The sequence below is a fragment of the Drosophila ficusphila genome, unplaced genomic scaffold (genome assembly GCF_018152265.1).
Source record: "Drosophila ficusphila isolate 14025-0441.05 unplaced genomic scaffold, ASM1815226v1 contig_791, whole genome shotgun sequence".
In the NCBI taxonomy this organism is placed as follows: Eukaryota; Metazoa; Arthropoda; class Insecta; order Diptera; family Drosophilidae; genus Drosophila; species Drosophila ficusphila.
This window is the reverse complement of record NW_025064737.1, coordinates 645,908-672,979: the sequence shown is the minus strand read 5'-3', so window position 1 is coordinate 672,979 and position 27,072 is coordinate 645,908. Positions and strand designations below refer to the sequence as shown.

Sequence of the window (27,072 nt, the reverse complement as noted above, 5' to 3'; positions counted from 1 at the left end):
ATTTCTAAATTATTAAATAAAAAATAAATTTAAGTGGGTAAATCAATCAATTTTGTTTGATAATTTTCAACTTCCTAATGTTGAACTTGGAATCTGAACAAGTAAACAAGTTAATATACAAAAAATCGTAACTCCAATTCTATAATTGAAATCAACACGACCTTAACATTTAATATGTGTTTTTTATTTCTTAACAAATACGAAGCACTGAAGTATGAAACATAGGAAATTAAAATATTGTTTCTCATAAGTTTAGTTTAAGCGAAAATTAATATGGGTTTTTTTTACGATATTTTTATTTGTTAACAAATTTCAAGTTTTTTTATAGGAAATATCAAAAATAATAAGTCTCAGAATTGACACATTAAAGTACTAATTCTCATAAGTCTAGTTCTATGTATTTTGAATATATTAAAATAAAAATATTACGTTACGCATTCCACAGGCGAACTTATTTTTATCTGTTAATAAATTTTAAGCACCTTTAAAAGGAAATATCATAAATAACAAATGTCAGAGTGTCCTCTGAGGACAATATTTTCCCCGGTGTTTGTGAGTCATCTCACCCCACAACTCACCTTGTCCCGCAACCGCATGATGATCCAGACGATTGTCATCCAGAAAGTGACCTGCAAAGGCAATTGAGTTGTTGCATTTAGTTGTTTAGCTGTGTGTCAGCGGTGTGGCGCCACGGCTTAGTGAAGCATTAGTGCTGCCCCACGGTTGTCCATCATGTTCTGGTTCAGTCGCTCAGTCGTTCGGAGTTCGTTGAAGTTGCCGCCGCTGACGTTCACTCACGTTGGCCATGTCGCCACCTGACCAACTCCTGGCTAACTGGCAACCTGGCAAACTGGCCAACTGCCTGCCTGCCTGGTTGGCTGCTCTTTTTCTAATTAAACTGAGACATTAGTTGGCCGCGCTGATTGCCGCTGGGAAATCGCCCGAGGAGTTATGCGAAAATAGTTTCGCATTTGCCCGGGCTTTAGAATTTTTTCCACTGGCCCATTTGCGTGCAAAAATTGTGTGAATCCGTTAATGAGTTTGAGTGCGCCCATGAAGGGTTGGCTGCCCAGGATTCGGGCTAATCATCAAGTTATGAACAATAAGCACAATAAGCGCTGCTCCAAACTCCCAGTAAGCCGGCAAAGCCAAACCGAACCGAACAGAAGCGAACCGCTCGGCTTTCTGGTTTCTGGGCGCCCCGCAGCTATGTCAAAAACATTTCTCTAATAAAGCATTTGCAGATAATTGCTGGGCCCCGTTCTCCGCAATTTCTGTGTTAATTACCAGAGAGCTGGCCAGTGGCGCCAGCCGGAAAGTTCAGCTAATGAACAGTGGCAACTGCGAGTGGATGCTTTTCAGCGGCATTTCAAATGGAGGACCGGCAATATGAGTCGGGGACACCAGTAAAAGTTGCCTTATTGTTAATTTGTACAAGGAGGGTATCCGATCCGAGTACATCTACATCGGAGCTAACAATGTGGACGATCGCTATCGCAACAAAGGCAACAGTAGCAGCAGTAGCAGAAGCAACAACAACAACAACAACCTTATTGGCCAATTGCCTAGCGTTGACATTATCGGCCGGCGATCATTGCCGCCAACGTCAACGCCAACAAGCTCTGGGGGTCCAGAGTGGGTAAGACCCAGTAAGACTGAGCCGACTGGAGGCTGCTACTCCAACTGCTTTGAACGGCTTTAAACAGGAGCGTGTTGCTGTCAATGTAGTTGGTTGTTGGTAGTTGGTAGCTGCTACTTGGTAGCAACAATGCTGCTACCAGCGAGGCCCAGCTAAAATGTTGTTTGCATTTTAGGAATTTATGTAAACATCTTGTAGGCATCCAGAGACTGTTGTTGTTGCTGCTGCTGCTGTTGCGCTGTTAAAGGTCAATTTTCGGCTTATTTCGCTGCACTGAGAAATAATAATTGGGAAATAATAATAATTGGGAAATAAGATCTATGCTAAACTGTTTTGTCAGTTGTATTGCATATCGGAAATGGTGGCAAACAAATTCTTAGCAGTATCTTTTAGGTTTAAAAGATTGCCTACACACTTTAAACTAATTAAATATTCTAAAATGACTATGACAGTTCTCTAGAATCACCCCCTGTAAATGCAAAATGTTTTAATATAAAACTATTCCATTGAAAAATAAGTATCAAAAACCAAACTACTTGATTGATTCGTATTTCAAATATAAACCATTCAAAATGGAATAATTTGGTTTTCCTCTTTCATTTTTTTCATCAGGATTTACTTCCCAAATATTTTATTTGTGAATATGTAAATCATCCTGTTGGTAGTAAAATTACTTTCCGTGTGCTTTTCCGTGGGAGTATGAGAACGGAGCACATTGTCTTGGCGGCTTTTGTTCGGCGGCCCGCACGCGTTTTCCAATTTAGCTTTTGCATTCTTGGCCGAGTGAGTTTAGATCGGTATCTGGGAGATCTGCGGTTCGCGCGCCGCGATCTGAATCTTGGAAGTTCGTGATTATCGGTCGGGTTGTTTTTGTGAGCAATTAATTAACAAGAGCATTGTTGTCAGTCAGGTTGTGGTTGTGGGTAGGTCAAGTGATCCGGCTGCTTTTAGTATGTTGGGATAGGTTCGCGGAGTCGGCTGACTCACCTTTCTGCAGATTGTTGTGGTGGTGATCGTTCATTTTGGCCTGAAAGGGAAAGGAAAACACGGGTTGGCATTAACTCAATTGGCAACTAATCGAGAACAGAAGTTGGCGGTGGGGGGTGGGAAAGTCAAAAGCAATTCAGTTAATTCGATTTGCAATGGCCGCCTCTAATCTGGTCAATCCCTGATAATTGCTTGTTGTCTAATGTCAATTCATAATTATTCCACACGCATTTAATTAACCTCATCAAACTAACATTATTATCAAATATTCATTGGGAAATGTGCAACTGCGACCCCGCATCAAACGGCCATAAAACAATTTGCGAGCGCTGTCAAAATATTTAAACAAATTTTCTAATGACTCTCAGCCCGGAAAATCGCATTTGTATGTCTGGTGCAAAAACCGAATGCAATTTACACAGTGCAAATCACAAATAACAAATGTTTTCGCCAGCTGTCAGGGCGAGTCAAAGCTAGAACAAGCGATAAATGAATTGAAAGGCAAATCGCACGCGTGACAAAACCAACAGTCCAGACACATCAAGTCGACTGACGGCAAATACAAATACAAATATAAATAAAAATTCTAACCGGCGGCGAGCGAGAGTGATAGTTGAAAAAAATAAGCAAAATAGGAAAAATAGAGAAGGGATAGTCTAAAAACGCCACCGCTTTCGATTGCATGTAAATCCCGAATGTGGGTTAAAATCCTCCAGACAGACATGACCTAGGACGACACCGACGTCATCGATGCGATGCGATGCGATGCCAACAAAATGAAAATCGAATAAAATAAAGCTCACTCGCCGCTGGCTGTGTCAAAAAATAAATGCCAGCCGGCTTTTTTTCTAAACAATTTCCATATGCTTAGGACGAACGGACGGAGGGACGGACGGGCGGGAAAGCCCCAAAATGCAACAAGAAAATATAAATACAAATATTGCTGCCGCGAAACAAAACAAAAGCAAAATCTAGTCTGGTTTTGGCCAGACACAGTGCGGGCTATAAAAGTAAATAAGCGTGATGGGTGGTTAGATGGGTGGATAGGTGGTAAGGTGGGTGGATAGATGGGTGGTTAGACGGGTGGATGGATGGGTGGTTACGTGGTTAGATGGTTGGTGTGTGGAGCAAAACAAATCCAAAGCGATGGCGGCACGCGAGCTTAGAATTTGTTTTTGTTTCGCCTCCTGCCACTTTGCGAGCCATAAAGTTATGCCAGTTTGTTTTAGCATCGTTCGGATACGGATCTATAGATAAACACGCTGTGGCAAGCACTTGGCATTTAGCGGCACTTACCTCGTACTCCTGCTTCAGGGACATCGGATGATGCTCGCTGGCATGCTGATGACTGCGCGGCGTTGGCGGCCAAAGATTGTAATCGCTTATGTCTTTGGCGTGCTGCAATTGTTGGTTTTCGGGATTGTGGGTTTAGGGCCGGTGTTTGTCGGTCAATTAGCCGGGAAACAGCATATGAAATAGAAAATGTAGATCGAATTTATGTTAGGTGTGTGTAAGATTCTGGGATACCCAAATGGTTTTAATATTTGTGGTTAATGCGTTAAATGAATGGTGAAATTATGCTGATGAATACTTTGAAAATGTTAATGCTGTGGGTTCCAATTTTATTTAATTCTCTGAATATTTGTTATCTCTAAAAAGGAAAAGAATTCTTATTTGAAAAATCTGGAGTATCATCTTTGGGGAAAACGAAGAAATGTGACATGCGCTTGTTATAGTGCTCAGTTTTGAAGGATTTCAATATATTTTTATTTTTTAGTAATATTGCTGTTTTTATATTAAAAAAACTAGTAATTATTTTGTCGAAATAATTAAATTAACAAATTGCACTTTATACTCAGATCTTGTATATTAAAAATTATACAAACTTGTGATTAGTCAACTAACAACCAATATCTAAACAACCCAATCTCCACACAAGCTAATTGTATTCGAGAAGCTGGTTTTTGAGTGTGTATTTACTAAACACACATATTGAATTAATTTTTACAAATAGTAAACTAAGTTAACAAGACTAAGCTCAATCTTTAAATTTTATTTTTATATTTGATAAGTTTGCTTAATTTAACTAGGATTTCGATAAAGGATCCATTATAATAAAAAGGCATATGTAAATCTCCTACAGTTAAGTGTTGATGTCTGAAAATAAAAACCACTCAATTTTTTCAGAACCTTTTGAAAGATTGTTGCTACAATCATGCATTCCATTTGCTGTCGATTGTAACAAGATCTTCACTTTTGCTGAATTGAGCGAAACAAAAAGCTTAAAAAAGGGCCTGCATGAATTCGAAACCGCCAAGAAAAGTCACATAAAAAAGAGGCGGCTAACGGCCAGCGAAGGGCTCGAAATACTAATACAAATAAATGCGAGTGTCAATTGAAATAGAAAACCGCGCTGCACACAATCGAGGTGTCAAAGCGACGGCGATGGCAATGGCGATGGCGATGGCGATGTCGATGGCGAGGCGCTGCTGAACGCCGTCGAGAGCGACAAAAGTGCGGCGGCTTTCGGTGTTGGGCCAACGCAAAAACGCAAAAACGCAAAAAATCGGAGCAAAACAAAGCAGGACAAAACGCAACTAAAAAAGTGTTGCATAGCGCAAGGGGAGTTGGCCACTGTGTGATAGGCCCACATATGCGAGTGTATAAGTGTGCTGATGTGTGCGTGTGGATGCGTTTGCGTTTGTGTGGGTGTGAGTGTGAATCGCCGAGCGTTAGCCTTGTTGTTTTAGTTGCTTTCGGGCAAGTGGAAGTGGAAGTGGAACTGGACTTCTCTCTTTCTCTTTCTCTCCCCCTCTCTCTTGCTCACTCCTGCAGGCAGGACTAGTTAGTAGGTGGGCTAAAAAGTAAAACAGGAGCGGGAAAAACGCGCAGAGACAGACACACGCACACACGCAGCTGCTGATGAAGATGACCAGCAGCATGGACATGGCTGTGGACATGGACGGAAGTCCTCTCTAACCAACAGCCCAGCACCAAATACAAGTCCAGCAACAACGACACAAACAACAACAAAAGCTACAACAATAAAAGCAGCAACAACAACAACATGGAAGGCCGAACAGGAAGGCGTCGCTTGGCCCACTCCCATTTTTCCATTTCCGCCAAGTTCGGTTTGCAGCACGCAGCAAAAATGGACAGGAATAAAAAAAGGAAGACATTTTGCGAAACGCAAAAAAATGGCACAGCGCAGCAGCAGCTTTCTCTTTCTCCCACTCGCTGTCTCGCTCGGCAGCTCCAAAATAAAAAAGTAAAATAACAAAAAGGAAGAAGACTTTCTAGAGGAAAAAAATCAAAACAAATTTTTTAACCCCTTCGCCGGGCAGCTGGCAGCGACGTCGACGTCGAAAGCGATGAGAATGAGGGGGTGGGGGTGCGGCGGGTGGTGGTGTTGGTGGGGCAGATTGGGTGGCTTAGCCGCCTCTATGCAGCGTTAAAAAGTGCAAAAAATTAGGCGGAAAACGTTAAAGCATTTTTTCCCTTTGCAATTGCACGTCCTGACCATCCGACAGGACTCGCCAGGACCCCAATTCTCAGCCCCCCAAAGCGTGTTTTGCACAATGTAGCAACCTTTGCCGGGGGTTTTGGTCTGGTCTGCGCTCCCAACTCATCCCCGCAAGAAGGGACACTCCAGTTTACTCCATTCGTGCCCCTTCGCCTTGGTTTAGCTGCTCCTGCTTCTGCTCCTCTTGGTTTTTTCTTGCTCCTGCATTTCATTTTTATTTTACTTCTTTCGGCTTCTCGTCTTTTTGGTCATGTTGCCACTGTCTGCTCCTATTGATTTTTTTTCGCATTTAGTCAAAAAGAAAAAAAACTAATTTTTTGTTTTTTTGGTGTCCAAATGTTTGACCATCCGCACTTCTGTCTCATATTCTGCGATTCTCTTTCAAGGGGTTAAGTCAGCTTTGCAGTAAGGCAAGGAAAGACATTAAAAACTATTTAATTTGGCATAAGACTGATTTCAAAAAAAGTCTTATAATAATTGAAATATTTTGCAATATTTGATAGGTTTTCATATTTAAGAATTTCCTAATTTCCCATTTTAAAGAAATTTAAGCTTTGCATGTCAAATGGATAAGTAGTTCTATTGTTGAAAAACTTTATGAACTATTTATAATGTGTTGCATTTAAGCATATCCTAATATTTAAAAAAATGTGAATATTAACATTAGTTTTGCAAGGGAATTAAAACCTTCGCATATCGAAAGGTTAAGTACCCTTCACCTTCTGCTTCGTTTTTTTTTTTGTCGCCAAAGTGCAGCGCCAGGAACTGAGGTTAGAATAGGTTGTTTCTGGGGCCTTGTTGATTTTGTTGCTACACAAAAATTGTGTCCAACTTTGTTGCAATTACTTTAAAAAATTGAAGTTGCTTGCGGTTTTGGCGGTTCTCCTTTCCGCCCTTTACTTTTTTCGCTTTTGGCCAACTCCGTTCCCATTTCGACGTGCCGTGACTGGCCCCATTAGTCAGTTTTAGCCTCGGAAACAGAATCTGACTCGATTCCAATTGAAGTTGTGGCGGAAGAGAAGGAGTCTGGCTGGCTTGTTTCGTTTCGTTTCGCTTCGCATTTCAATTTTCACTTTTTCGTTGACGGTTTTTTCCTCTAATTGAAGCGTAAGTATTAATTGCAAAGCTTTGTTTTCGAACGTGCCGCGGTCAGCGGTTTCCTTTATGCGGCAGACAAGCTGCAAACATTTTTAAATATATATAATTCAGTGCCATTCCGTTCCGACTAACTAATCTACTTCAGTTCCGTGCTCTGGTGAAAATTAAGTGCAAAATTAATTAATGAGCTTCTTTACCAACTTTGCACTGCTTGTCTCGGCCAACTAATTTCGCTAATGCAAGTGACAAGAGCAGCAAAAAATCGGATGATTGTTGCCGCGGCGCGTTGGCAAAGGGCAGCTGGATAGCGAAAAGGAGCGGCCATTGTTCAACTTTAAAAATTAATTAACTACGAATATCCTTTAAGAATCATGCGGGTGTAGCGAACTTTTAAATGGGTTTCGCCAGGACTCGCTAACGAGTCCATTCACTGGATATCCTGGCCGGAGTGGGGTGGAACACCAAGGTGAACCTTTCTGCCCGGACACGTCGTCGTCCTTGGAGACAATCACTCTCCATTCAAAACAATAATTTCGCTGCTCCTTAAAAAAACTGTTGGGAAACTCGCTCAAGCTCAATGGAAAGCAAAAGGAGCAGAAAAGGAAAAAACAAAGAACGACCGAGCAAAAAGGGGAGGGTGAAAAACAAGACCAACAAAACAATGTTTAGCGCGTCGCGCAAAGAAAAACTTGTTTACATCTTGAAAAACGCACAAAAAATGCAAAGAAAAAATTGTACGATTTTTTACACGCCGTGGCACGCGAGCAGAGAGCAAAGCGTTTTTCTGGAAATTCGCAGAAGGAGTAGCGCGGCCAAAAGCAAAAAACAAAAAAGGTAGAAAAAAGGAAGGAAGGGGAAGCTCAAAAGGATTTTTTTCAGCGTCGCGTCTGCCGGGAAAAATGGAAAGGGTTTAAGGTTTAGGAACAGACGGCGAGGGGTTTGAGTTGGCCCCAAAGTTCTGCCCAGTGAAAGTGCAGGACGAAAGGGGTTGGGGGTTGGCCCTCAGTGTAAAAAAAACTCCTGGCCAAAAGAATGGTCGCAGATGAGCTGCTGGAATTGAAAGGGGTTGCTGGCAAGTTACTGGAAGTGAAGTCTTGACCTGCAGCAGTACTCAAGGGTTAAGGTCGTTGTCTTTGGTCAAGTCTTTTAGAGTTTTACTAACAAATAGGCAACTATTCAGCACTTACAATTTGCAAACAGAGCACAAGACAGCTGAGATAGTGGAAGTGCCAAGTCTTAAAATATATAAATTAGACTGCAATCCAATTAGGGCTTCCGTTTAATTTTAACAGACAGCTATCACTCATTTAATTCACTTACTGCGCAACTTTGCTTGCATATTAATTATGGCGTAGTCTCTTTTCTCTGGAAATACTATCATCTAACATCTATAGCACTCGACTCGCAGCGTCAAGTAGGAAAGTTTTCCTTGCTCGAGTTTTCCCCTTTCCCCGCCTGCGTCTTAGTTGCTTTATCTCAAAAAAGTTTGACTATGAAGAGAAAAACTGCAGGACAAAGTTTATCGACAAGTCACAAGTTAATGCACTGCAACAAATCGATTTTTACTAAAGTGAGTTTAGCTGACATAAATAAAATCGTATGTTATTAGCACATTTCGTGAAAAAGGAGTTTGTATCCATTGCCCAAAAATCTGTGAAATCCTCATCTTATTGATTGTATCTGAAATGCATTTTTATTATGAAATGATCATAAAACGGAAAACTTTTCCCAAAACGATTTTCCCTATGGTAACTATTTTACAATAAAAATTAACATTCTTTTGAGATATATGTAAAATAATGAATTTTTTTTTAAGTGTGGCTTAAATGAACAAGCAACGCGGCTTCCGAGAACAGAGCGCTCCCCCTGAACCGAAGTCCCCGTACTCACATCAACGTTGCCGTTCCACATGTAGTGCATGCCCACGGCGCCGGGATCGTGGTGCGTCTGGCCGGTCATGTGCTCGGCCATCACGGCGCTCATCCAGTGGACCAGGCCCTGGGTGGGATTCTGGCCCTGGACGCCCCCGATCGGCATGTTGGCAGCGGCGGCGGCAGCGGCAGCGGCAGCCACGGCAGCGGCCGTTGAATTGGAGCTCGAACTGGGGACTTGCGTCGGATGGGGATCGAGATTGGGGTTGGAGTTGGAGTTGGGGTTCTGGTTGGGATTGGGATTGGAACTGGGGTTATGGTTCTGGCTGGAGGTGTTCTCCTGACTTTTGCACGTGGCGGCGCTGACCGCGTCCGGTTCTGATGGTGGTGACTTTACGGAGCTGCCAAAGTTTGGACGCGTCTGTGATGCGGGTTGGGCTTGATTCAAATTAATTGCGGACACTGGAGTCGCTTGGGTGACGCTCGCCTCGTTGGGCGGAGTGGGCGGCGTTGTTGGGTGGCTGTTGTTATTGCCGACAACCTCGTGGTTGTTGCCGGTCGACCAGGAGTAGCCGTTGTTGCTGTGCGGCTTCTGCAATGAAAAATGGTTTGTGGCCGCTGTGAAAAGGGGGTTTCGTCAAACATTTAAAAATTCGGTTGCTTAATGTATTGAGCATGAAAAAAAAGAAATGGCATTTTAATGGAAGTCATACCAGCCAGCAGAGGTCTTTATATATTCCCGCTAATTTATGCTGTATGATGATTTGCATGGGTTTCTATACTAAATATTTTATATGCTCCTGTAGGATTTTATATATTCTGTTCTTTTAGGTTTCCCAGATATAAAGAGGCCAATAGAATAGAACTTAATGAATAACCAAGTGTAAAAATAGAGTGCAAGACAGTTACAGTTTAACTTTTAATTAACTACTCTATTTAAATTTAGGAGTAACAATTAGGCAGTCAAGCAAATACTTATCAAAACTTTCTTTGAGTCCTTAATTACTATTTAAGGGACCCTTGTTCCGTGTTAATGTAAACGACACTGATAGAAACATTTCGTTTCAAGTGACAATTACCCTTTAATTGTAGGGCAAATAGTCCCATTTAAGGGTTGCTTCACATATAGTACTTAACGAACTTAACTTGCTCGAGCAGTGAGAGTAGACACGGGAAAGCCTTGTTTTATTTGGACTTATCTGCATCCCAAAATAATCAAAACGAAACCCCTTGGAATCCCATTTATGATCCCTCATTTACTTCTCCATGTTTTCCCATACTAACATTCTCTTCCGGGGTTTTTTCGACGAAGGGCTTCTGCTCCTCATGTGCGGCGTTTTCCTGGCTCTCCTGATCCGGCTCTTCCAGCTCCGTCTTCACTTGACCGTTTTCCGGAACACAAGTGACCGCTGCAGCTGCCGTGGAAAACAACAAATTGCTGGTGGGATGGGAGCGACCTGAAGAGGGGGAAAGACTGGGCGCTGGACTTGGAGAGGGGGTTCCGGCGTAGAATTTGTGATGCTGCTGCTGCTGTTGGTGTTGTTGTTGTTGTTGGAGAACGGCGCTGGCAAAGAGGCTTTTGTAGAACTCGGCGGGCATTAGGAAGGGCGAGGGGGCGGAAGCGGAGGGGGTGGGCGGACCCAGGGTGCCCATGTAGCTCCCACGCTTCAGCTGATCCTTCAGCATGTCCATGTCCGGATGGCTGTATTTGCCAATGAGTTCGTGCATGACAACCAACTCAGCGAAGTGCCCAAATGTAGGCAAGGTTTTTTTTTGTTTTTTTTTTATTCCTGCTCGACAATTTCACTTTCGAACGGGGAAAGCCCCCGCTTACAGCAATTTATCTAACTGAAGCACAGTTTGTTTGATTTTTCACATACATATACACATACACATGCACAGATTGCAAAAACGAAAAACGGAAACCGAACGAAAAGTTTGCAACCAAATTTGATGTCTTTTTATTTGGGCTTAACTTTTATTTTATTTTAGATGGCGTGGGCGGAGTGCACTTCAAAAACTTTTTCCGCTTTTTATATTTTCTGTTTTTTTTGGATGCACACCAAATTGAAACAAATAGAAATGATTTGCCACCAGAAACTTGCCAGCGACGACCTTGAAAAACTTTTCCTGGATGGCAGCATTTATTTTTTATGAGTTTTATGGTTATCCTCCTGATGGACATGTGTAGAAATCCCTTTCCCCTCGAATATGTTGACCATTTTTTTTGGCTTCATGTTTTGTTTATTGTTTAGTAAACACTTTGTCGGTGCTCGTCGCTCTTTGTCTCTCCGTTTTGATTTATTTGCCTGGCTGGCCGGCTTTGTTTACTTTTCATCTATGATTGTTTCATTTTGTGGCTGGCGGTTGGGTTTATTTTTCATTGGTTGCGATTTCCACTTGGTGTTAGGTTACTCGCCAAATTCCGTTTGCTTATTTGGTTTTTCCGGTATATTTGATTTGTGTTTTACGGTATTTTCGGCATTTATTTTATGATTATTCAAAATAAATAATATCTTTAGGCAAATATTTATATATTTGCTTGATTTACTTAGAATATTATTTAATTGGTTAAAGTAAAATTTATATTACTAATATCGACTAAGTTTTGCACTGGGTGATAGGAACTTTAGGTTGCAGCAATGTTTGAGTTACTTTTAGTTTACATGGTTTTATCTTATGTTTGCACTTTTGTAGAGGAACTTTGTTTGGGGCATCCTTGATTTAACCTGAACTTTTCATGGTTAATCTCTTGTTGAATCTTGTTTGTTTTGCACTTTTCATGAGGAACTTTGTTTGGTGTTCCACTTCTCGTGGTGTTGGCACTGTCAGTCAAGGCGAAGCTTTCCTTTGAGCCGCATTGCGTATACGCCTTGTTGGACCGTGTTTATATCGCGTATACGCCACTTAAAGTCGCGGCTGAGCACTTTCCGCACCTTCATTTCGGGCTGATAAGAAACTGAGTGTGTGAGTGTGTGTTCGCTAGTTGTTCTCCAGGGTGCGTTTGTGTGGGTTCCGGCTGTCCGGGCGTCTTATGTGTGTGTCCGTGGGTCTACGTCCGTCTACGTCTCCGTCCGTCAGCGAGCGTGGGATAACCTGCAACAACTGAGAAGCCCAACTGGAAGCCAAAGTGCAGCAGCTCAAGGCACAAGAAAATGGCGAGCGCGCGCGAATGTTTTATACATACAAGCCCCAATACACATACACACACACACACACAGATGCAAAAGGAAAGCGGTGTATGTGTGCGTTAACTGAGACTCTTGTGTGTTGTGAATGTTTTGTTGCTCCTCGCAACCTTCCTCCGCTGCAGTTTTTGTTATTCCTGCCCTTTTTTATTTTATAATTCCCCCTTTGCTCCTTTTCTATATGCACACTGCCCGTTATAAAGACATACATTTGCAGTTTCAGCGCGCACTGCAGCATTTTCTTGTAAGAAAAGCGAGGAATGGGAAAAAAATAGAAAATAAAGCTGAATTTGCGCGATATGCGGAGGGTTGGATTTGTGGAAGGGCGGAAGAGCGGAAAAGCGGGGCTGTGGTGCAGATTGATTTTCTTTTATACGGTTTGCTCATGTTTGTGATTTTTATTATTTTGATTTTTCCTCGCAGTCTCCAAGCGACGTTTTTGTGTGAGTGCAGCACATGCTTAGAGGTCCTGTGTGCCTGTTTTTCTTCAAAATGCTGTGCTTGCCGTAGGCGTAGACAAGAAAAACAGCAATTTTTTACGTTTGGCGAGAGTTGAAAGCTAGCCAAGCCAAATCAGAATGAAAAACATTTTGAGGGCTACGAGAAGGGTCGGTAAAAGTGAAACTTACTATTTTCTTAATATCCGGGAGGAAACTAAAGTCTAAGAGTTTCAAGCATTCAAGAGAAACATTTACTCTCACCTTAAAATAGTGAAATAAATAAAAAAAGCAATACGGCAAGATAAGGGTAAGATGTTAAATTAAAACTTGAAACAAGGAAAAATCGGGTATATTTTCATTCTGAAAAAATTCTAATATTATACATATATTATGTATAGTTCAATACGTAAAAAATCCTACAACTTAAATTTTTAAAAAAGTTATTCAATTGGATGTTAAAACCTTCAAGTAAGGGACCTTTTTGTATTTTTAAATTTGCATGTACGCCCCTTGATTGAATAGGGTCTGTTGTATGTTAAAAACACCCCGCTTTTTATACCCTTGCAGAGCAGAGGGTATTATAATTTCAGTCAGAAGTTTGCAACGCAGTGAAGGAGACACCTCAGACCCCATAAAGTATATATATTCTTGATCAGCATCACCATCTGAATCGAAATATGTATGTACGTCTGTCCGTCTGTCCGTCTGTCCGTCTGTCCGTCTGTCTGTCTGTCTGTCTGTCCGTCTGTCCGTCTGTCCGTCTGTCCTCCTGTCGGTTTCTATGTAAACTAGTCTCTCAGTTTTGAAGCTATCTTGCTGAAACTTTCTCAAAAGTTGTGTAGTTATTGCACGCAGTATATAAGTCGGAACGAGCCGGATCGGCCGACTATATCGGATAGCTCCAATACAAGAGAATGAAATAAAAAATTCTCACTCTGTTGTTTTTGATCAGATCGACTTGAATTCTTCAAGATGGCGTTTTCTAACTGTTATTGAATTTCGGATAAAATTTGAACAAAATCGGATAACTCTATCATATAGCTGCCATAGGAGAGATCGAAAAATATATATAGAATTAATGGAAATAAATTGATAACATCGTTGTTTTTTATCCCACGAGCATGATTTTTTTAATATCAAGTTTTTTAACAACCCTTATATTGAGAAAAAAGTTTCATAAAAATCGGACAACTATATCTTATAGCTGCCATAGGAAAGATCGAAAAATATATATTGAATTAATGGGAATTAATTGATAACTTCGTTGTTTTTTATCCCACGCCCATGATTTTTATTTGAGTATAAAGTTTTTAAGAAGCATTGAATTTAAAAAAAATTTCTTTAAATTCGGACAACGATATTATATAGCTGCCTTGGGACCGATCGAAAAATCTATACAAAACAAAACTATTACATCTCTGTTTTTATACCCTTGCAGAGCAGAGGGTATTATAATTTCAGTCAGAAGTTTGCAACGCAGTGAAGGAGACACCTCAGACCCCATAAAGTATATATATTCTTGATCAGCATCACCATCTGAATCGAAATATGTATGTACGTCTGTCCGTCTGTCCGTCTGTCCGTCTGTCCGTCTGTCTGTCTGTCTGTCTGTCCGTCTGTCCGTCTGTCCGTCTGTCCTCCTGTCGGTTTCTATGTAAACTAGTCTCTCAGTTTTGAAGCTATCTTGCTGAAACTTTCTCAAAAGTTGTGTAGTTATTGCACGCAGTATATAAGTCGGAACGAGCCGGATCGGCCGACTATATCGGATAGCTCCAATACAAGAGAATGAAATAAAAAATTCTCACTCTGTTGTTTTTGATCAGATCGACTTGAATTCTTCAAGATGGCGTTTTCTAACTGTTATTGAATTTCGGATAAAATTTGAACAAAATCGGATAACTCTATCATATAGCTGCCATAGGAGAGATCGAAAAATATATATAGAATTAATGGAAATAAATTGATAACATCGTTGTTTTTTATCCCACGAGCATGATTTTTTAATATCAAGTTTTTTAACAACCCTTATATTGAGAAAAAAGTTTCATAAAAATCGGACAACTATATCTTATAGCTGCCATAGGAAAGATCGAAAAATATATATTGAATTAATGGGAATTAATTGATAACTTCGTTGTTTTTTATCCCACGCCCATGATTTTTATTTGAGTATAAAGTTTTTAAGAAGCATTGAATTTAAAAAAATTTCTTTAAATTCGGACAACGATATTATATAGCTGCCTTGGGACCGATCGAAAAATCTATACAAAACAAAACTATTACATCTCTGTTTTTTTTATGTTTTTTGTTATACAAACATGGTTTTTCTTTAAGATTTTCTTTAAGGATTATTAAATTTCGAAAAAAGTTTAATGAAAATCGGAAAATTGCAATATTTGAATTTGTGTAAAATGTATTAATTAAAACAACATTTAATTTTAAAGGATTGCTGCTAGTTTCTGTAAATTTTTATTTCGAAATTCACGTACTCAGCCCCCACACCACGACAAGGTCTCAATCCACGAGGGGGAAATTTTAACTACTTAAAAATTAAATTGCACATTATTTTAAACCAAGACTTAATTTTATACAATTTATTTATACAATTAGGTACTTAATTAAATAACCCTTAATAAATACAAATAACAACTTAACATACTTGTACAATTATAGAAAATACGTTATCCAAGAAATTAATTATTAACTTATACATAATTACTTATAGGCTACACTTTTAAGAAAACACCATCATGATGACTGTATGGGGTCTCATATGTAAGGGCAACAGCTTCTGAAATACCAGTATCAGCAAAAAACCAATCTATTTGCGTTTGATGCTTTGTCGTTGGACTACTATTAATTGGTACAAGGTTATGAGCATTTAGAATTTCCTCTAAGGAATCAGTTCGTGTGGACCTGCATATGTTAAAATCTCCTAATATAACCACTTTATTATTTTCCATACTGCGAACTCTTTGAACGTCATTTATAATTTCATTTCGAAATCTTGCTATAGGATATCCGGGACTCCTATAAACAATGATAAATGATGTATCAAGATATTTAAAAGCAATCGATTGATAAGTGGCCCTTGAATTCAAAAACTTATTCGTCTCAAACAGAAGGACCACTCTATGGAAGATACTCTGCTTTGCAAAAATAATTATTCCATTCTTTCCAATATTATTCAATCGATTGCTGTCAATTCTTCCTATGATGTTGAAATCTATAAGGCTGTACTCTTCTCTTGGAAGAGACCAGGTTTCGACAAAACATAAGAAGTCAGCGGAACAAATAATTTTATCGTTGGATATATCTTCGCGATGGGCACGAAGAGACTCAACATTGTGGTAATATAATGAGATAGTATTTTCATTGGCCAAGAATTCGTATTGCGTAGTCAAGGTCTTTTCCTCTCTTAAACTTTGAAGTTCAGTTTGGACATTTGTTGCTCCAAATCTTGTTGGAGGAACAAAGTCGCCTATTAGGAAAAGACCCGATGCGCTTGTTGCCCTGCTACACGCTACATAAAGTGAAGCTCGCTTAATGCCTCTTTTAAGATGCACTGCGACTTTGCTGTAGGTGGCTCCTTGGCTTTTATGGATGGTAATAGCCTCAGCAGGAACAACTGGGAATTGCTTGCGATCTACTGTAGAATGCTCTGAAGTTCCACATCGAAATACTCGTGAAACCTTTTTATCGGAGTCCAATCTGAATGCTCATTTCCTCTCACTTTTGATCTAGCAATAGCTCCAACCGTTGGATCAGAAAACTTAATCCACAGCCCTGTAACCAAAAGCGAACCGTTTACCATACAACTGTCTATTTGCATGAGGTCGCCAGTTGCACCATTTACCAGTCCATCATTGGTGTCTATATTAACGGTTACCATATATTTTGCAGTTCTTTTCAGATGAAGAATATATGATAATCCCTGGGTTTCCGACGTTTTCATATTTTTTGCATTTCTAAGAGTTCTTTCTCTGTGACTCTGCTGCATGTTTGCCGATTTAATTGTATCTATTGCAGTTGAAATAAACTCTTCTGTGTTAATTTGTGCCAGTTTCAATGTATTATAGCGATCCACCTCATCATTTGAGCAAAATAGGTGGATGGCATCGTCGGGAACCTCAGTTGGGGGGACTACTCTCTGCCTAAGGAGTTCTATGTCTGTGACCGACATGTTGGCTTCAGACATATTGTTTAGAGCTAGCGCAAATGCGTGGTCGTCGCGTTGCCGCATTATTTCGGTCAGCTCAAAAAATTTAAAATTATCCCAAAGATTAGTTCCAGCGATAATGTTATATGGATTGTTGGTATTTTCTAAGAATATCCAACGATCCCCAACTGGAGAAAGCTGCTTGAGATCTCCAAACACAATTATTGATTTGCCACCGAATATTAAATCTTGGCTTCTAAAAATTTGTCTTAGTCTTTGATCCAAATACCAAAGCATTTTGGAACCGACCATCGAAATTTCATCAATAATTATTAATTGTAGGTCCATTAACTTACAATGAATTGTGTTAACTGAGTCATTGCTTAAAGGCCTTAATGGACCAGATGACTGGTTAACTGGAAGGGAGAATATGGAGTGAAGGGTGAGTCCTCCAATTCCAAAAGCAGCTTTTCCGGTAGGAGCACATAATAATACCTTTGGAGAATCAGTTGCCCCAGGAATTTTACTTGCTCGCCAAGTTATAGACTGATAAATAGTCGAAATCAATCTACTTTTGCCTACTCCAGCCCCTCCGCCAACGTATTCATAAAATGTTTTTTTTGCTGCTACATTATGCATTACATGGGCATAATACTGGCGCTGTTTTGAATTGAGCGACCGGGTAAGCGAGCAAAGATTGTCTTCTGATACCAACGGTGGAAGTCTAATAAGTTGAAGCTCGCCCTCTTCAACGTTAGCAGCATCATCATCCTGAAACATATTTATGTTTTGGCCGACGTTTGGCACTGCCAGAGCTCTGAACTCTTCATCTAAGTATTGGGAAGCAGGTTGGTCAGGAAGAGGACCACTTTCTTGTCTATCAACATTTTGCAGCTCTTGAAGAACTCTGTCCAATTCCATATCATCAAAAACATCGTATTCCGCTTTATTGCGTTTAATTAGCTCATAGTTGTTTCTGAAGGTGCTCTCGTTATCGTTGGAGATGAGGTCAGTATCTTCATTTCTCCAGGGAAAGAAAAGCATTACGTGCTCTCGAAAATAGTCGGATGGGGAAGAATTTAAACTAAATCGGACCCATCGGAGGATTAGGGCATGCTTACGTTTTTTTACAAACCCAGTCCCATCCAGCAGTTGGTAACTTTGTTCGCCTGCCAAATTTTCGTTATCTGGTTCCAAGTCCATCGGCTCTTCATAATCTTCGTTGGAAGGATTTGCTCGTGTATTTGACCTAGAAAATTTGTACCAAGCCGCAAATTCTGCAAGGCATACTGACTCTAATAACTCATGCCTTTGCACATATCGGTCGAGTAAATTTCGCTCAAAAATATCAGTTGAGTCTCCTGGAAGCTGTTCTAGTTCTCTGTTGGATCGAACTATGCGAACTCTTTTATCTGGATGGCAAGTGTTTATAAAAATATTTCCTTCACTAGCCTCAGACATGTGTAAGCCTAAAATATTGTAGGCAGCTTCTTGGGCTGATATCTCCGTAGCGTTTATAAATTTGCTCCCTAGGTGTTGCAACTTTCTTTTAATTGAAATGTTTCCGTGTTGCATTTCAGTCATTGCTTCCCGCATCAGTTGAGACACGCCGCGGTTGGATTTGTTAATGTAGTTAATTATGTAACTACAACAGGCATAAGCGTCTAAGATAAATTGGATATCCATGTTGGCTCTATGTAATTCTAAGATACTCTTATTATACGCATTTAACAACCTATCAGAAAATTGACGACGTAAAAATACCTGGGGCTTTTTTAAGCTGGATCTAACTGCAAGCTTGTACTCCTCAAATGTGCTTCCAAGTTGGGAAAGAAAATAATTAAAATCGTTGTAGGTCGCTGCTTCATCTTCAGGACAAGATTTTAAAATATTTTTAATTTTTCTAAACAACGCTTTATGAGTGTCAAGACTGGCTTCATTTTCTTCCAAAGGATATAAGATGAGAGTTTCAGGCATGGGAGGGTATGGCATATTGAAGCGGCAAAATTCCTGGCCTCGCAGTTCTCTTAAGCACGATGAACTATGCTTATGGCGCTGATATTGAATTACTTCTTGCAATTCAGGATCGTTTCCGCTGGTAGTAATAAACCTATCAATAAAACGTACTAATTCATCAGAATTTTCCGCTCCTTCGAGGTTTGGCGCTCCAGAAAGCCAGTACATTCCATGAGAGTGTGGAGAGCCTCTGTGCTGGAACTCGATCCTCCAATAATAATGTGTTAGGGTATACTCCCCAAATATTTCGGAGCTTTTGAATAATTTTAATAATTGACGGAACCTGTAGTCAAAGTAACGGGAGCAAGTTACTGGGTCGGATCGGATCAGTCGAGCTTTTTCGGTACTGGATAATGATGCAGCTTCCTCCTCATTTATTATTTTGTTATCTAACAAAAGAGAAAGAATAATCAAAAGTTCATTCCATTTTGTTTCAGCAGCAGAAAGGGTGATAAAAAATGTAGGCAAACCAAATTGTCTTATCATTGCTATGACCTTTTTCTTTTCTGCTTCCCAATGAGCAGGAGCTGAACGCAAACCTTTTAAAATATGATACCCGTCGTCATGCTGCACTAGTCTGTCAATAAAAGATTCATCCCTTACGTTTGCAGCAGTTACCGCACCTGATTTTTTTCGTAAGGCAATGGAAATGGAGTTTTGAATTCGCTGCATCTCATAAAATTTGTACATATAAAGGACTTTAGGAACAACTGCACAACGTCGATCGTAATATCGAATTTGGGACCTCGCTTTTTTGCGTAGGTGGTCTTGGCCTTAAAAATTTCACCACAAGATATTGTTGGAAATGAAAGTTCTTCAGCATCGTCATCTAGGGTTAAATTTGTGGGACGGCGGCCTTCACCGGGAGCCAAAGCAATACGCTGAAAATCATTCCCGTTATTATTTTCTAATAGCGTTTCGTGACCACCAGGATTTAAATTTTCATCCTGTTGGTCGTTTGGTTGAGAATGTTGAAGGCGCAAAAGCTGTTCAACTTCTTCTCGGTCAGATTCATCTGCGATGAATGGTACTTCTTCGCTATCTCTCATTTCATTCAGCCAATCACCAATTAATGAGATATTGTGCTTTCTATACAGCTCTGTGTTTACTAAATAACGCACTGCTTCAAGCACTCTCGACGGACGAATTGTTTCCGTCATGAAATTATGGGAGTATTCTAACTTTCTCTTTAAGTGAACTTGGATAACATGTGTAGAATCAAAAGAGCGGGGGAGCGCACTTACTGTATCAGGTACAGAAATTGGGACATTAACTACAGCGCCTCTTATTCCGCATTGCCTTTCATATCCTAGGGATATAATGCGCATAAAGGGAATTCGGGGAGAAATGAGGCGCTCTTCAAGACATGTTAAATTTTTGAGACACTCGGGAATCTCTGGAAAATCAAAACCATTACCAAGACACAGAGATGGTATTCTACCTTTGGAAACGGCCTGGCGACATGTGCTGCAAAATTTGTATTTGCCGGACGGACTGGGAAATTTACTACTTAAATAAAATGCGTTGCCTACATTCATATTCGGAAACTTAGACGATATAGTAAATTTGTTCAAAGCACTCACCTGAGATATAAACCAAGTCCCTCCACAGCATATGCAGCATTCAGTTGGTCCGTATTTGATGTTTTGTAGATACTGCTCCTTTGCTGACGCTCGGCTCCTTCGGCGTTGTTGTTCCCGTTGATCCTCTCTTTCGTCTGCGGAAAGTCCAGCTCTAGCATCCATGTTTCGTTGAGACTGTCGTGAAGATTCAGCCTGTCGATTCTCCGAACTGGTCCTATACGTCAAGAGTCGTTCCTCAGCCATTTCCCGAATCCGTTGCTCCCGAAGCCTCCTCTGTAGACGTGTTTCCCGTTGTTGCAATGTCCTGTTGTGTATCTGATGTTCCCGAGAAATGGGGTCGTTCCTGGCAATCCTGTGAGCTTCCGCGTCCCGCTCTCGCTCCGGTCCTCGATTTGCATCATTCGCTCTCCAGACAGCGCGGCTTGCAGTGTTTTGTGACTGCTCTCTTTGTCGTTCCTCAGAAATTGCCCGCATCCTTGCGTGTGCTGCAGCATCCCGTGTACGCTCGGGTGCTCGGTTAACCTCTGCCGCTCTCCAGGTAGCATGATCGGCAGTATTTCGCAACTGCTCCCGTCGTCGTTCCTCGGAGTTCGCCCGTGTCCTTGCATGTGCTGCAGCATCCCGTGTACGCTCGGGTGCTCGGTTAACCTCTGCCGCTCTCCAGGTAGCATGATCGGCAGTGTTTCGCAACTGCTCTCGTCGCCGTTCCTCGGAGTTCGCTCGGGTCCGCGCGCGCGCTGCAGCATCCCGTCTACGCTCGGGTCCTCGGTTTTCCTCTGCTAGTCTCCAGGTAGCATGATCGGCAGTGTTTTGCAACTGCTCTCGTCGCCGTTCCTCGGAGTTCGCTCGGGTCCGCGCACGCGCTGCAGCATCCCGTGTACGCTCGGGTCCTCGGTTTTCCTCTGCTAGTCTCCAGGTAGCACGATTGGTAGTGTCCCGCAACTGCTCCCGTTGCCGTTCCTCGGAGTTCGCTCGGGTCCGCGCACGCGCTGCAGCATCCCGTCTACGCTCGGGTCCTCGGTTTTCCTCTGCTAGTCTCCAGGTAGCACGATCGGTAGTGTCTCGCAACTGCTCCCGTTGCCGTTCCTCGGAGTTCGCTCGGGTCCGCGCACGCGCTGCAGCATCCCGTGTACGCTCGGGTCCTCGGTTTTCCTCTGCTAGTCTCCAGGTAGCATGATCGGCAGTGTTTTGCAACTGCTCCCGTTGCCGTTCCTCGGAGTTCGCTCGGATCCGCGCACGCGCTGCAGCATCCCGTGTACGCTCGGGTCCTCGGTTTTCCTCTGCTAGTCTCCAGGTAGCATGATCGGCAGTGTTTTGCAACTGCTCCCGTTGCCGTTCCTCGGAGTTCGCTCGGGTCCGCGCACGCGCTGCAGCATCCCGTGTACGCTCGGGTCCTCGGTTTTCCTCTGCTAGTCTCCAGGTAGCATGATCGGCAGTGTTTCGCAACTGCTCTCGTCGACGGTTTTCGGAGATAGCTCGAGTTCGTGCCCGCGCTGCAGCGTCCCGTTCGCGTTCGGGCTCACGATTTTCCTCTATAGTCCTGCGAGCTGCATGGCTGGCAGTATTTAGGGCCTGCTGCCGTCGTCGTTCTTCAAAATTTTCCCTGGTATTGGCGTAAGCTGCGGCGTCCCGTACACGTTCAATAGCTCGAATTCGTGCACTACGCCTTCTCAGAGCGAGGGCAGCAGTTTCTCGTGCTCGAATTTCTGCTACCACATCGATATTCGTAGAGCGAGTCAAGGCAATATGCTGGGCATTTCTGGTCCTTATCTGAGACGAATTTTGTGCATATCGATCTCGGCTACGAGCAAGCGCAGCTTGCCTACGCTGTTCTTGCGACAAAGAAGATTTACGTGGCATTCTCTGGAATTGGCTGTTAAAAAAAATTGGAAGAAAAAATACATAGCGAATGTTTGATTAGACCACATTAATAAAAGTGGTATTAATGAATGGGTTATGGCTAAGTCCTAGTAGAATTAACTTCCACTTCAAACTGTATACAAACGAATGACTTACCAAATCAAATATTTCCAAGATTTGTTTTGTTGTTTTAACCACTTCAACTTTTCACTTCTACACAAACGTTTAAAAAAAACTCGCACTGTAAAAAATACTGCACCACTTGTATAAGTTGTAACTCGGCAACTGTCAATCACAGACTAATCCGCAGCTTAGGCGTACGCGTCAATAAATACTCGTAAGTTGGTGATTTACCTGTTAATTTGGTTATCCTTTTCTTTTTCCCTACATACAGGTAGTGCACGTGTCGATGATGCAATTTTACGACATTTGGTAACCCTTTTTAGAAGGGTCTTAGGTAAATTAGGTCGCTTGTGCACTGTAATAAATGTGCAGGTGTGCGCACCTGATACCTATTGTTAATATTGCGTAATTTTAAGAAAAATTAAAAATAACCAGGTATATAATTTCTACAAAATACCTTCTAAATATAAGGAGTTTTTCAAGAGGAAGATGCGATCCGTTTTTGAAATAAACATCAATAACTTAGGCAGGTCCACCAATAATTGTATAATGCGATAATTCAGATTATTTCTATATTTTGATCATTCTTGTTATACTATTATATATTAAGAAGTCCTCAGATTTTAAATTACCATTGTTGATTATACAAAAACCGTCATAGCTTCGATGCTGTTAGCCTTTATATATTTTGTTCGACATATTTGATGTCTGCAAGGGTATATAAGCTTCGGCTTGCCGAAGCTAGCTTCCTTTCTTGTTGAAAAATAAATTACAGCTATTTGTATCTACTTGTATGTCCATATTTCTGCCCTACATCGTGTCTGTTGGATATCCTAGATTTTTAGAATCTCCTCAATTCCCACCAGAGTGTCCTAAACTTGGTTTTGAAGAGTTTTGTAGCCCCATCCACCCCCTGAAACCAGTCCACGTTATCCTAATTGCTGAATCTTAGCCTCATCAAGATGAGGCGCCATCTGGCGTACGGTGGCCGCAGCTGTCGACCTCACAAGGACACGAATACGGATGTGGATGCGGCACGGATGCGGATGAGGTTGTGACACGGATGCGGATGCGGATGTGGACACGGACGCGAGCGCGGCACCGCGACCAATAGATTTGGCCAAGCCCAAGCGAACTGAAGACAACGAGAACTGCAGCCCGCCAAAGGCAACAAACCCCGGACCACATGCAACAATCGCAGCTACGGCGACGCCAACTGTGACAGCGACGCCGACTGCGGCAGAGGCAGCGACCGCGACTGCGACGGAGACACCGAGCGGAGGAAAAAGGAGAACAGACAGAGCGGAAGCGAGTTCCGGCGACTTATGGCCATGTTTGTTGTACGGGTAAGTAGCAGCAGGATCTGTGAAAGAGCAGCAGCGAAATGGCGCGCGCGAAAAGGAAACTCAAGAAGTAGAGCTCGGGAAAGCAGCAGTAACAAACACGCACACTGCCACACACACACACATAGACATTCACACACAGACAGACACACACGGACATAAAAAAAACAAGTAAAATGGTATTTTTTCTTGCACATGAAGCAAAAAACGCTAGCAAACTGAAAGAAATACATTGCAGGCGTCGAGCAAAAAACGAAATAATAACAAAAAGTTGTAAAAGAAAAGCGAAACCGTGTGATGTCCTGGCACAAACACACTCGCACACTCACACGCACACAGATAGCAGCAGAGGAGAATGCCGCGACGACACATCGAAGAAAGGATAAAAACATTCAGCGCTGCCCTCTGCCCGCGTCTCCGTCGGCGTCGCTGCCTCCGCCGGCTTCTCTGCCGGAGGATAGCTGCAGATGTAGCTCCTGCTGCTCCTGCTGCTCAACTCGGCGCCCTCCTGGCCCCGTTAACATTTCACGAGCGCCAATTTCTTTTCCTTCATTTTGTTTATATTATTTCCCTTTTTCTTACTATTTTTTCCGCTGCTCAGCTGAAGCTCGTTGTTTTGTTTGTTGCCTGCCTCGCTCGCTATGCAATTTCTCTGAATGTTTTTCTATTATCCGCTGCAACATTTTCCCCTTTAAATGAACTTCGGTCTGTGCGGAAGGGACAAATCATTTCGGTATATTTTCAAGTCGAATTAGGATCGAGGTTGTTACAAGAATTAATGGGAAATTAAAGAATGTTCATAAACGGAATTTAATAGTGTTGATTTTTAGTATGGTATAACCTTCAAAATTAATAAAAAATGATGAAATTAATAATTATAAATTATACTCTTTAGGGATTCTACAAAAAAAAATATTAATCTATTTTTGAAGGTCACACGGTGTACTTATGTTTAGCAAAAGTCTTTCTTAACCCTTAAAAGGATTTTGCTTCTACCATAATAATCTGCTTTAACTGCTTTAACTGCTTCAACTGTTATTCTCTTTAAGAATATAAAAAATATATTAAGATTGCTTTCTTGCAACGCTCATCTAAGCCGATTTGCTTAAAAGAAGTATGAAGACAACCGCCGAGACCTTTTACCAACACAAAAAAAACATAAGGATTTGAGAGTGCAGTAGTTGCACTTGCAGCGCAGCTGGCGTCGCAGTCGGCGTTGCGCGAGCAGCGAGTCGGCGGATGGGGCCCCCAAACTAAATCCTGTCCAGGAGAATATGTTTTTATGTGCATGTGCTGGCAGCGCTCATGTTTTCTTTTATGTTCAAGGATTTCCAGCTGCCCTTTGCTGGCAGTCCACACACGCTTATTTGTTACATGCACACACACATGTTGCGGTGTGGGTAAATATCCTGATAAGCGAAAGGAACGTGCGTCCATTTTGCATCGCCAACAGCAGAAGAAAATGGTATTGGCCTTTAAGATACATTAAAAGCTCAGAAAAATGAGCAAACAAAATTGTTTCTTGCGGGATAATTGAAACGTATGCCAACAAGAAATGTTCATTCCGGCTTAAAAGTTTGTAAAAAAGCGACCTGTGACATTTCAAGTAGGTGTATAACCCTATATGTTTAATATTAATTTTTTTTTATGTTCAAATAGTTTTAAAATTTGATATTATTGAATGGTTAATAAGCCGAAATTATTAATAAAATGTAGTATTCTATAAAAAAAAATAAAATTAAATATAACAAAATAAAGAACTGTCATAATCTAACCAAAAAATAAAAAAAATTTCGAGTGCTTTTTACTTTTTATCAACAAACTCCACAGGTTGAAAGCTACTCCTAATATTTCTCAGCGCTCTGGTTCTTCTTATTGACACTTGTTGATTTGCATTAATTTTGCCTTGGCCACTTGAAGCCATCAAGTCAATGGCCATTAGTGTGCGAAAAGCTTTGAAAGCCAGGCAATTATGGCATATCCTGTGCACGAACCCAGCCGGTAAAAAGTGTCCTTTAAGCCTCCAGAAAAAGCCAAGCAGGAGCTTGAGCATTTTGCCCCCAAAAACACTCGAAAGCACGGCTTCTCTTCGTTTTTTCGCTCTGGCTTTCCCCAAAAAAGAGAGCGTGGATGCTCTTTCACACTCTCTTCGAGTTGGGGGCGTGTTTGTTTTCGTGTTTTTTACTCGTCTGCCACTTGTGTGTGTCGGTTTTTGCCCCGCTTGGGTTTTAAGTGTTATTGGATGATTTTATGGAAATTGATTTGGAGCACGCCCACTTTTCGGTGGTGGGAGAAGGGAGGAGGGAAAACAAGTGCAGCAGCTGCCCCAATGGGGATGCCAACCAATAATTTGGAATAATAACATTATCCATACATTGTTATAAAAGACGGCTTTTAGCCGTATTAGCCGTGCACTGGGCGAAAAAATCGGTATGTTATTTCAAACTTATTTTTCAAATATAGCTCGGCGAATATACTCCTAAATGTTTCTTAAGTTATTAAAATTTAAGGAAAATGTTCCTATTAAAACTTAACAAAGTGTCCTTTTCCTTTCCTAATAAAATACAAATTTAAGAAATTGTCAATCACTGATTGTAGGAAATATCTAGTTTCACACACCTAGAATTTTTTTCAACGCGGTTTCGTATTGAGAGTTTCTTTTAAAAGATATAATGGTATATGATTTTTTATTGGCATTATATCTAATTTTATTTTTAATTCTAATATTTTCTTATATTTTTAATGTGCAGAATCTAAATATTGTGAAAATGTACACAATATTTATGTTTTTTACATTATTTGCTTTATTGGGATTAATAATATTATTAAATCGGATTGCGATTAATAATATTATTAACTCGGATCAGATAATCAATCTATTTGTTTTATTGTTTGACAAAAAAATATTTTTTAATTTACCTATATGTTTTTAAGTATCTCAAGTTTTTTATAACTAATCAAAACTAATTTTCGTTCCGAATAAATTATTTGAATTGTTTTTATTTGGCAAAAGCCTTCTAAGACTTATTGCGTAAATTGCACAACTTTTTATGTACAAGTGCTAATACTTTGAACCATTAACTAATTAAATAGTCATTGTTAATTTCCTAAATGTCATGTAAAACCGTTTAGTCAGCTTTAAAACAAAATTACAAATGTTTTTCATTAAAATATATATTATTTTGATTTGTAAAATTAATTTAACTGTCCTATCTAGTATTATAGCACATATTTTGTTTTGT

The 27,072-nt window shown here is 41.0% G+C and overlaps 2 protein-coding genes across 3 annotated transcripts in view; one reads left to right on the top strand and one right to left on the bottom strand.

Annotated features, from left to right (window-relative positions):
* LOC108093546 (zinc finger protein rotund) overlaps window positions 1-27,072 on the bottom strand; it is a 50,093-nt gene that overhangs the window by 21,102 nt on the left and 1,919 nt on the right. The window contains exons 1-5 of one of the 2 annotated variants that reach the window (XM_043209178.1): window positions 10,403-10,874; window positions 9,138-9,710; window positions 3,923-4,024; window positions 2,627-2,666; window positions 579-629 (exon numbers count right to left, since the gene is read on the bottom strand). In XM_043209178.1, the coding sequence (XP_043065113.1) occupies window positions 579-629; window positions 2,627-2,666; window positions 3,923-4,024; window positions 9,138-9,710; window positions 10,403-10,846 (1,210 nt within the window). In that variant the 5' untranslated portion in view covers window positions 10,847-10,874. Of the gene's footprint in view, window positions 1-578; window positions 630-2,626; window positions 2,667-3,922; window positions 4,025-9,137; window positions 9,711-10,402; window positions 10,875-27,072 lie in introns of those variants that run through there. The other variant, XM_017193642.2, reaches the window with a different exon arrangement.
* LOC108093549 (endoglucanase E1) lies at window positions 23,450-23,837 on the top strand. Its single transcript, XM_017193645.2, is given in 2 exon segments — window positions 23,450-23,542; window positions 23,544-23,837. Coding segments are annotated over 2 exon segments (387 nt in total).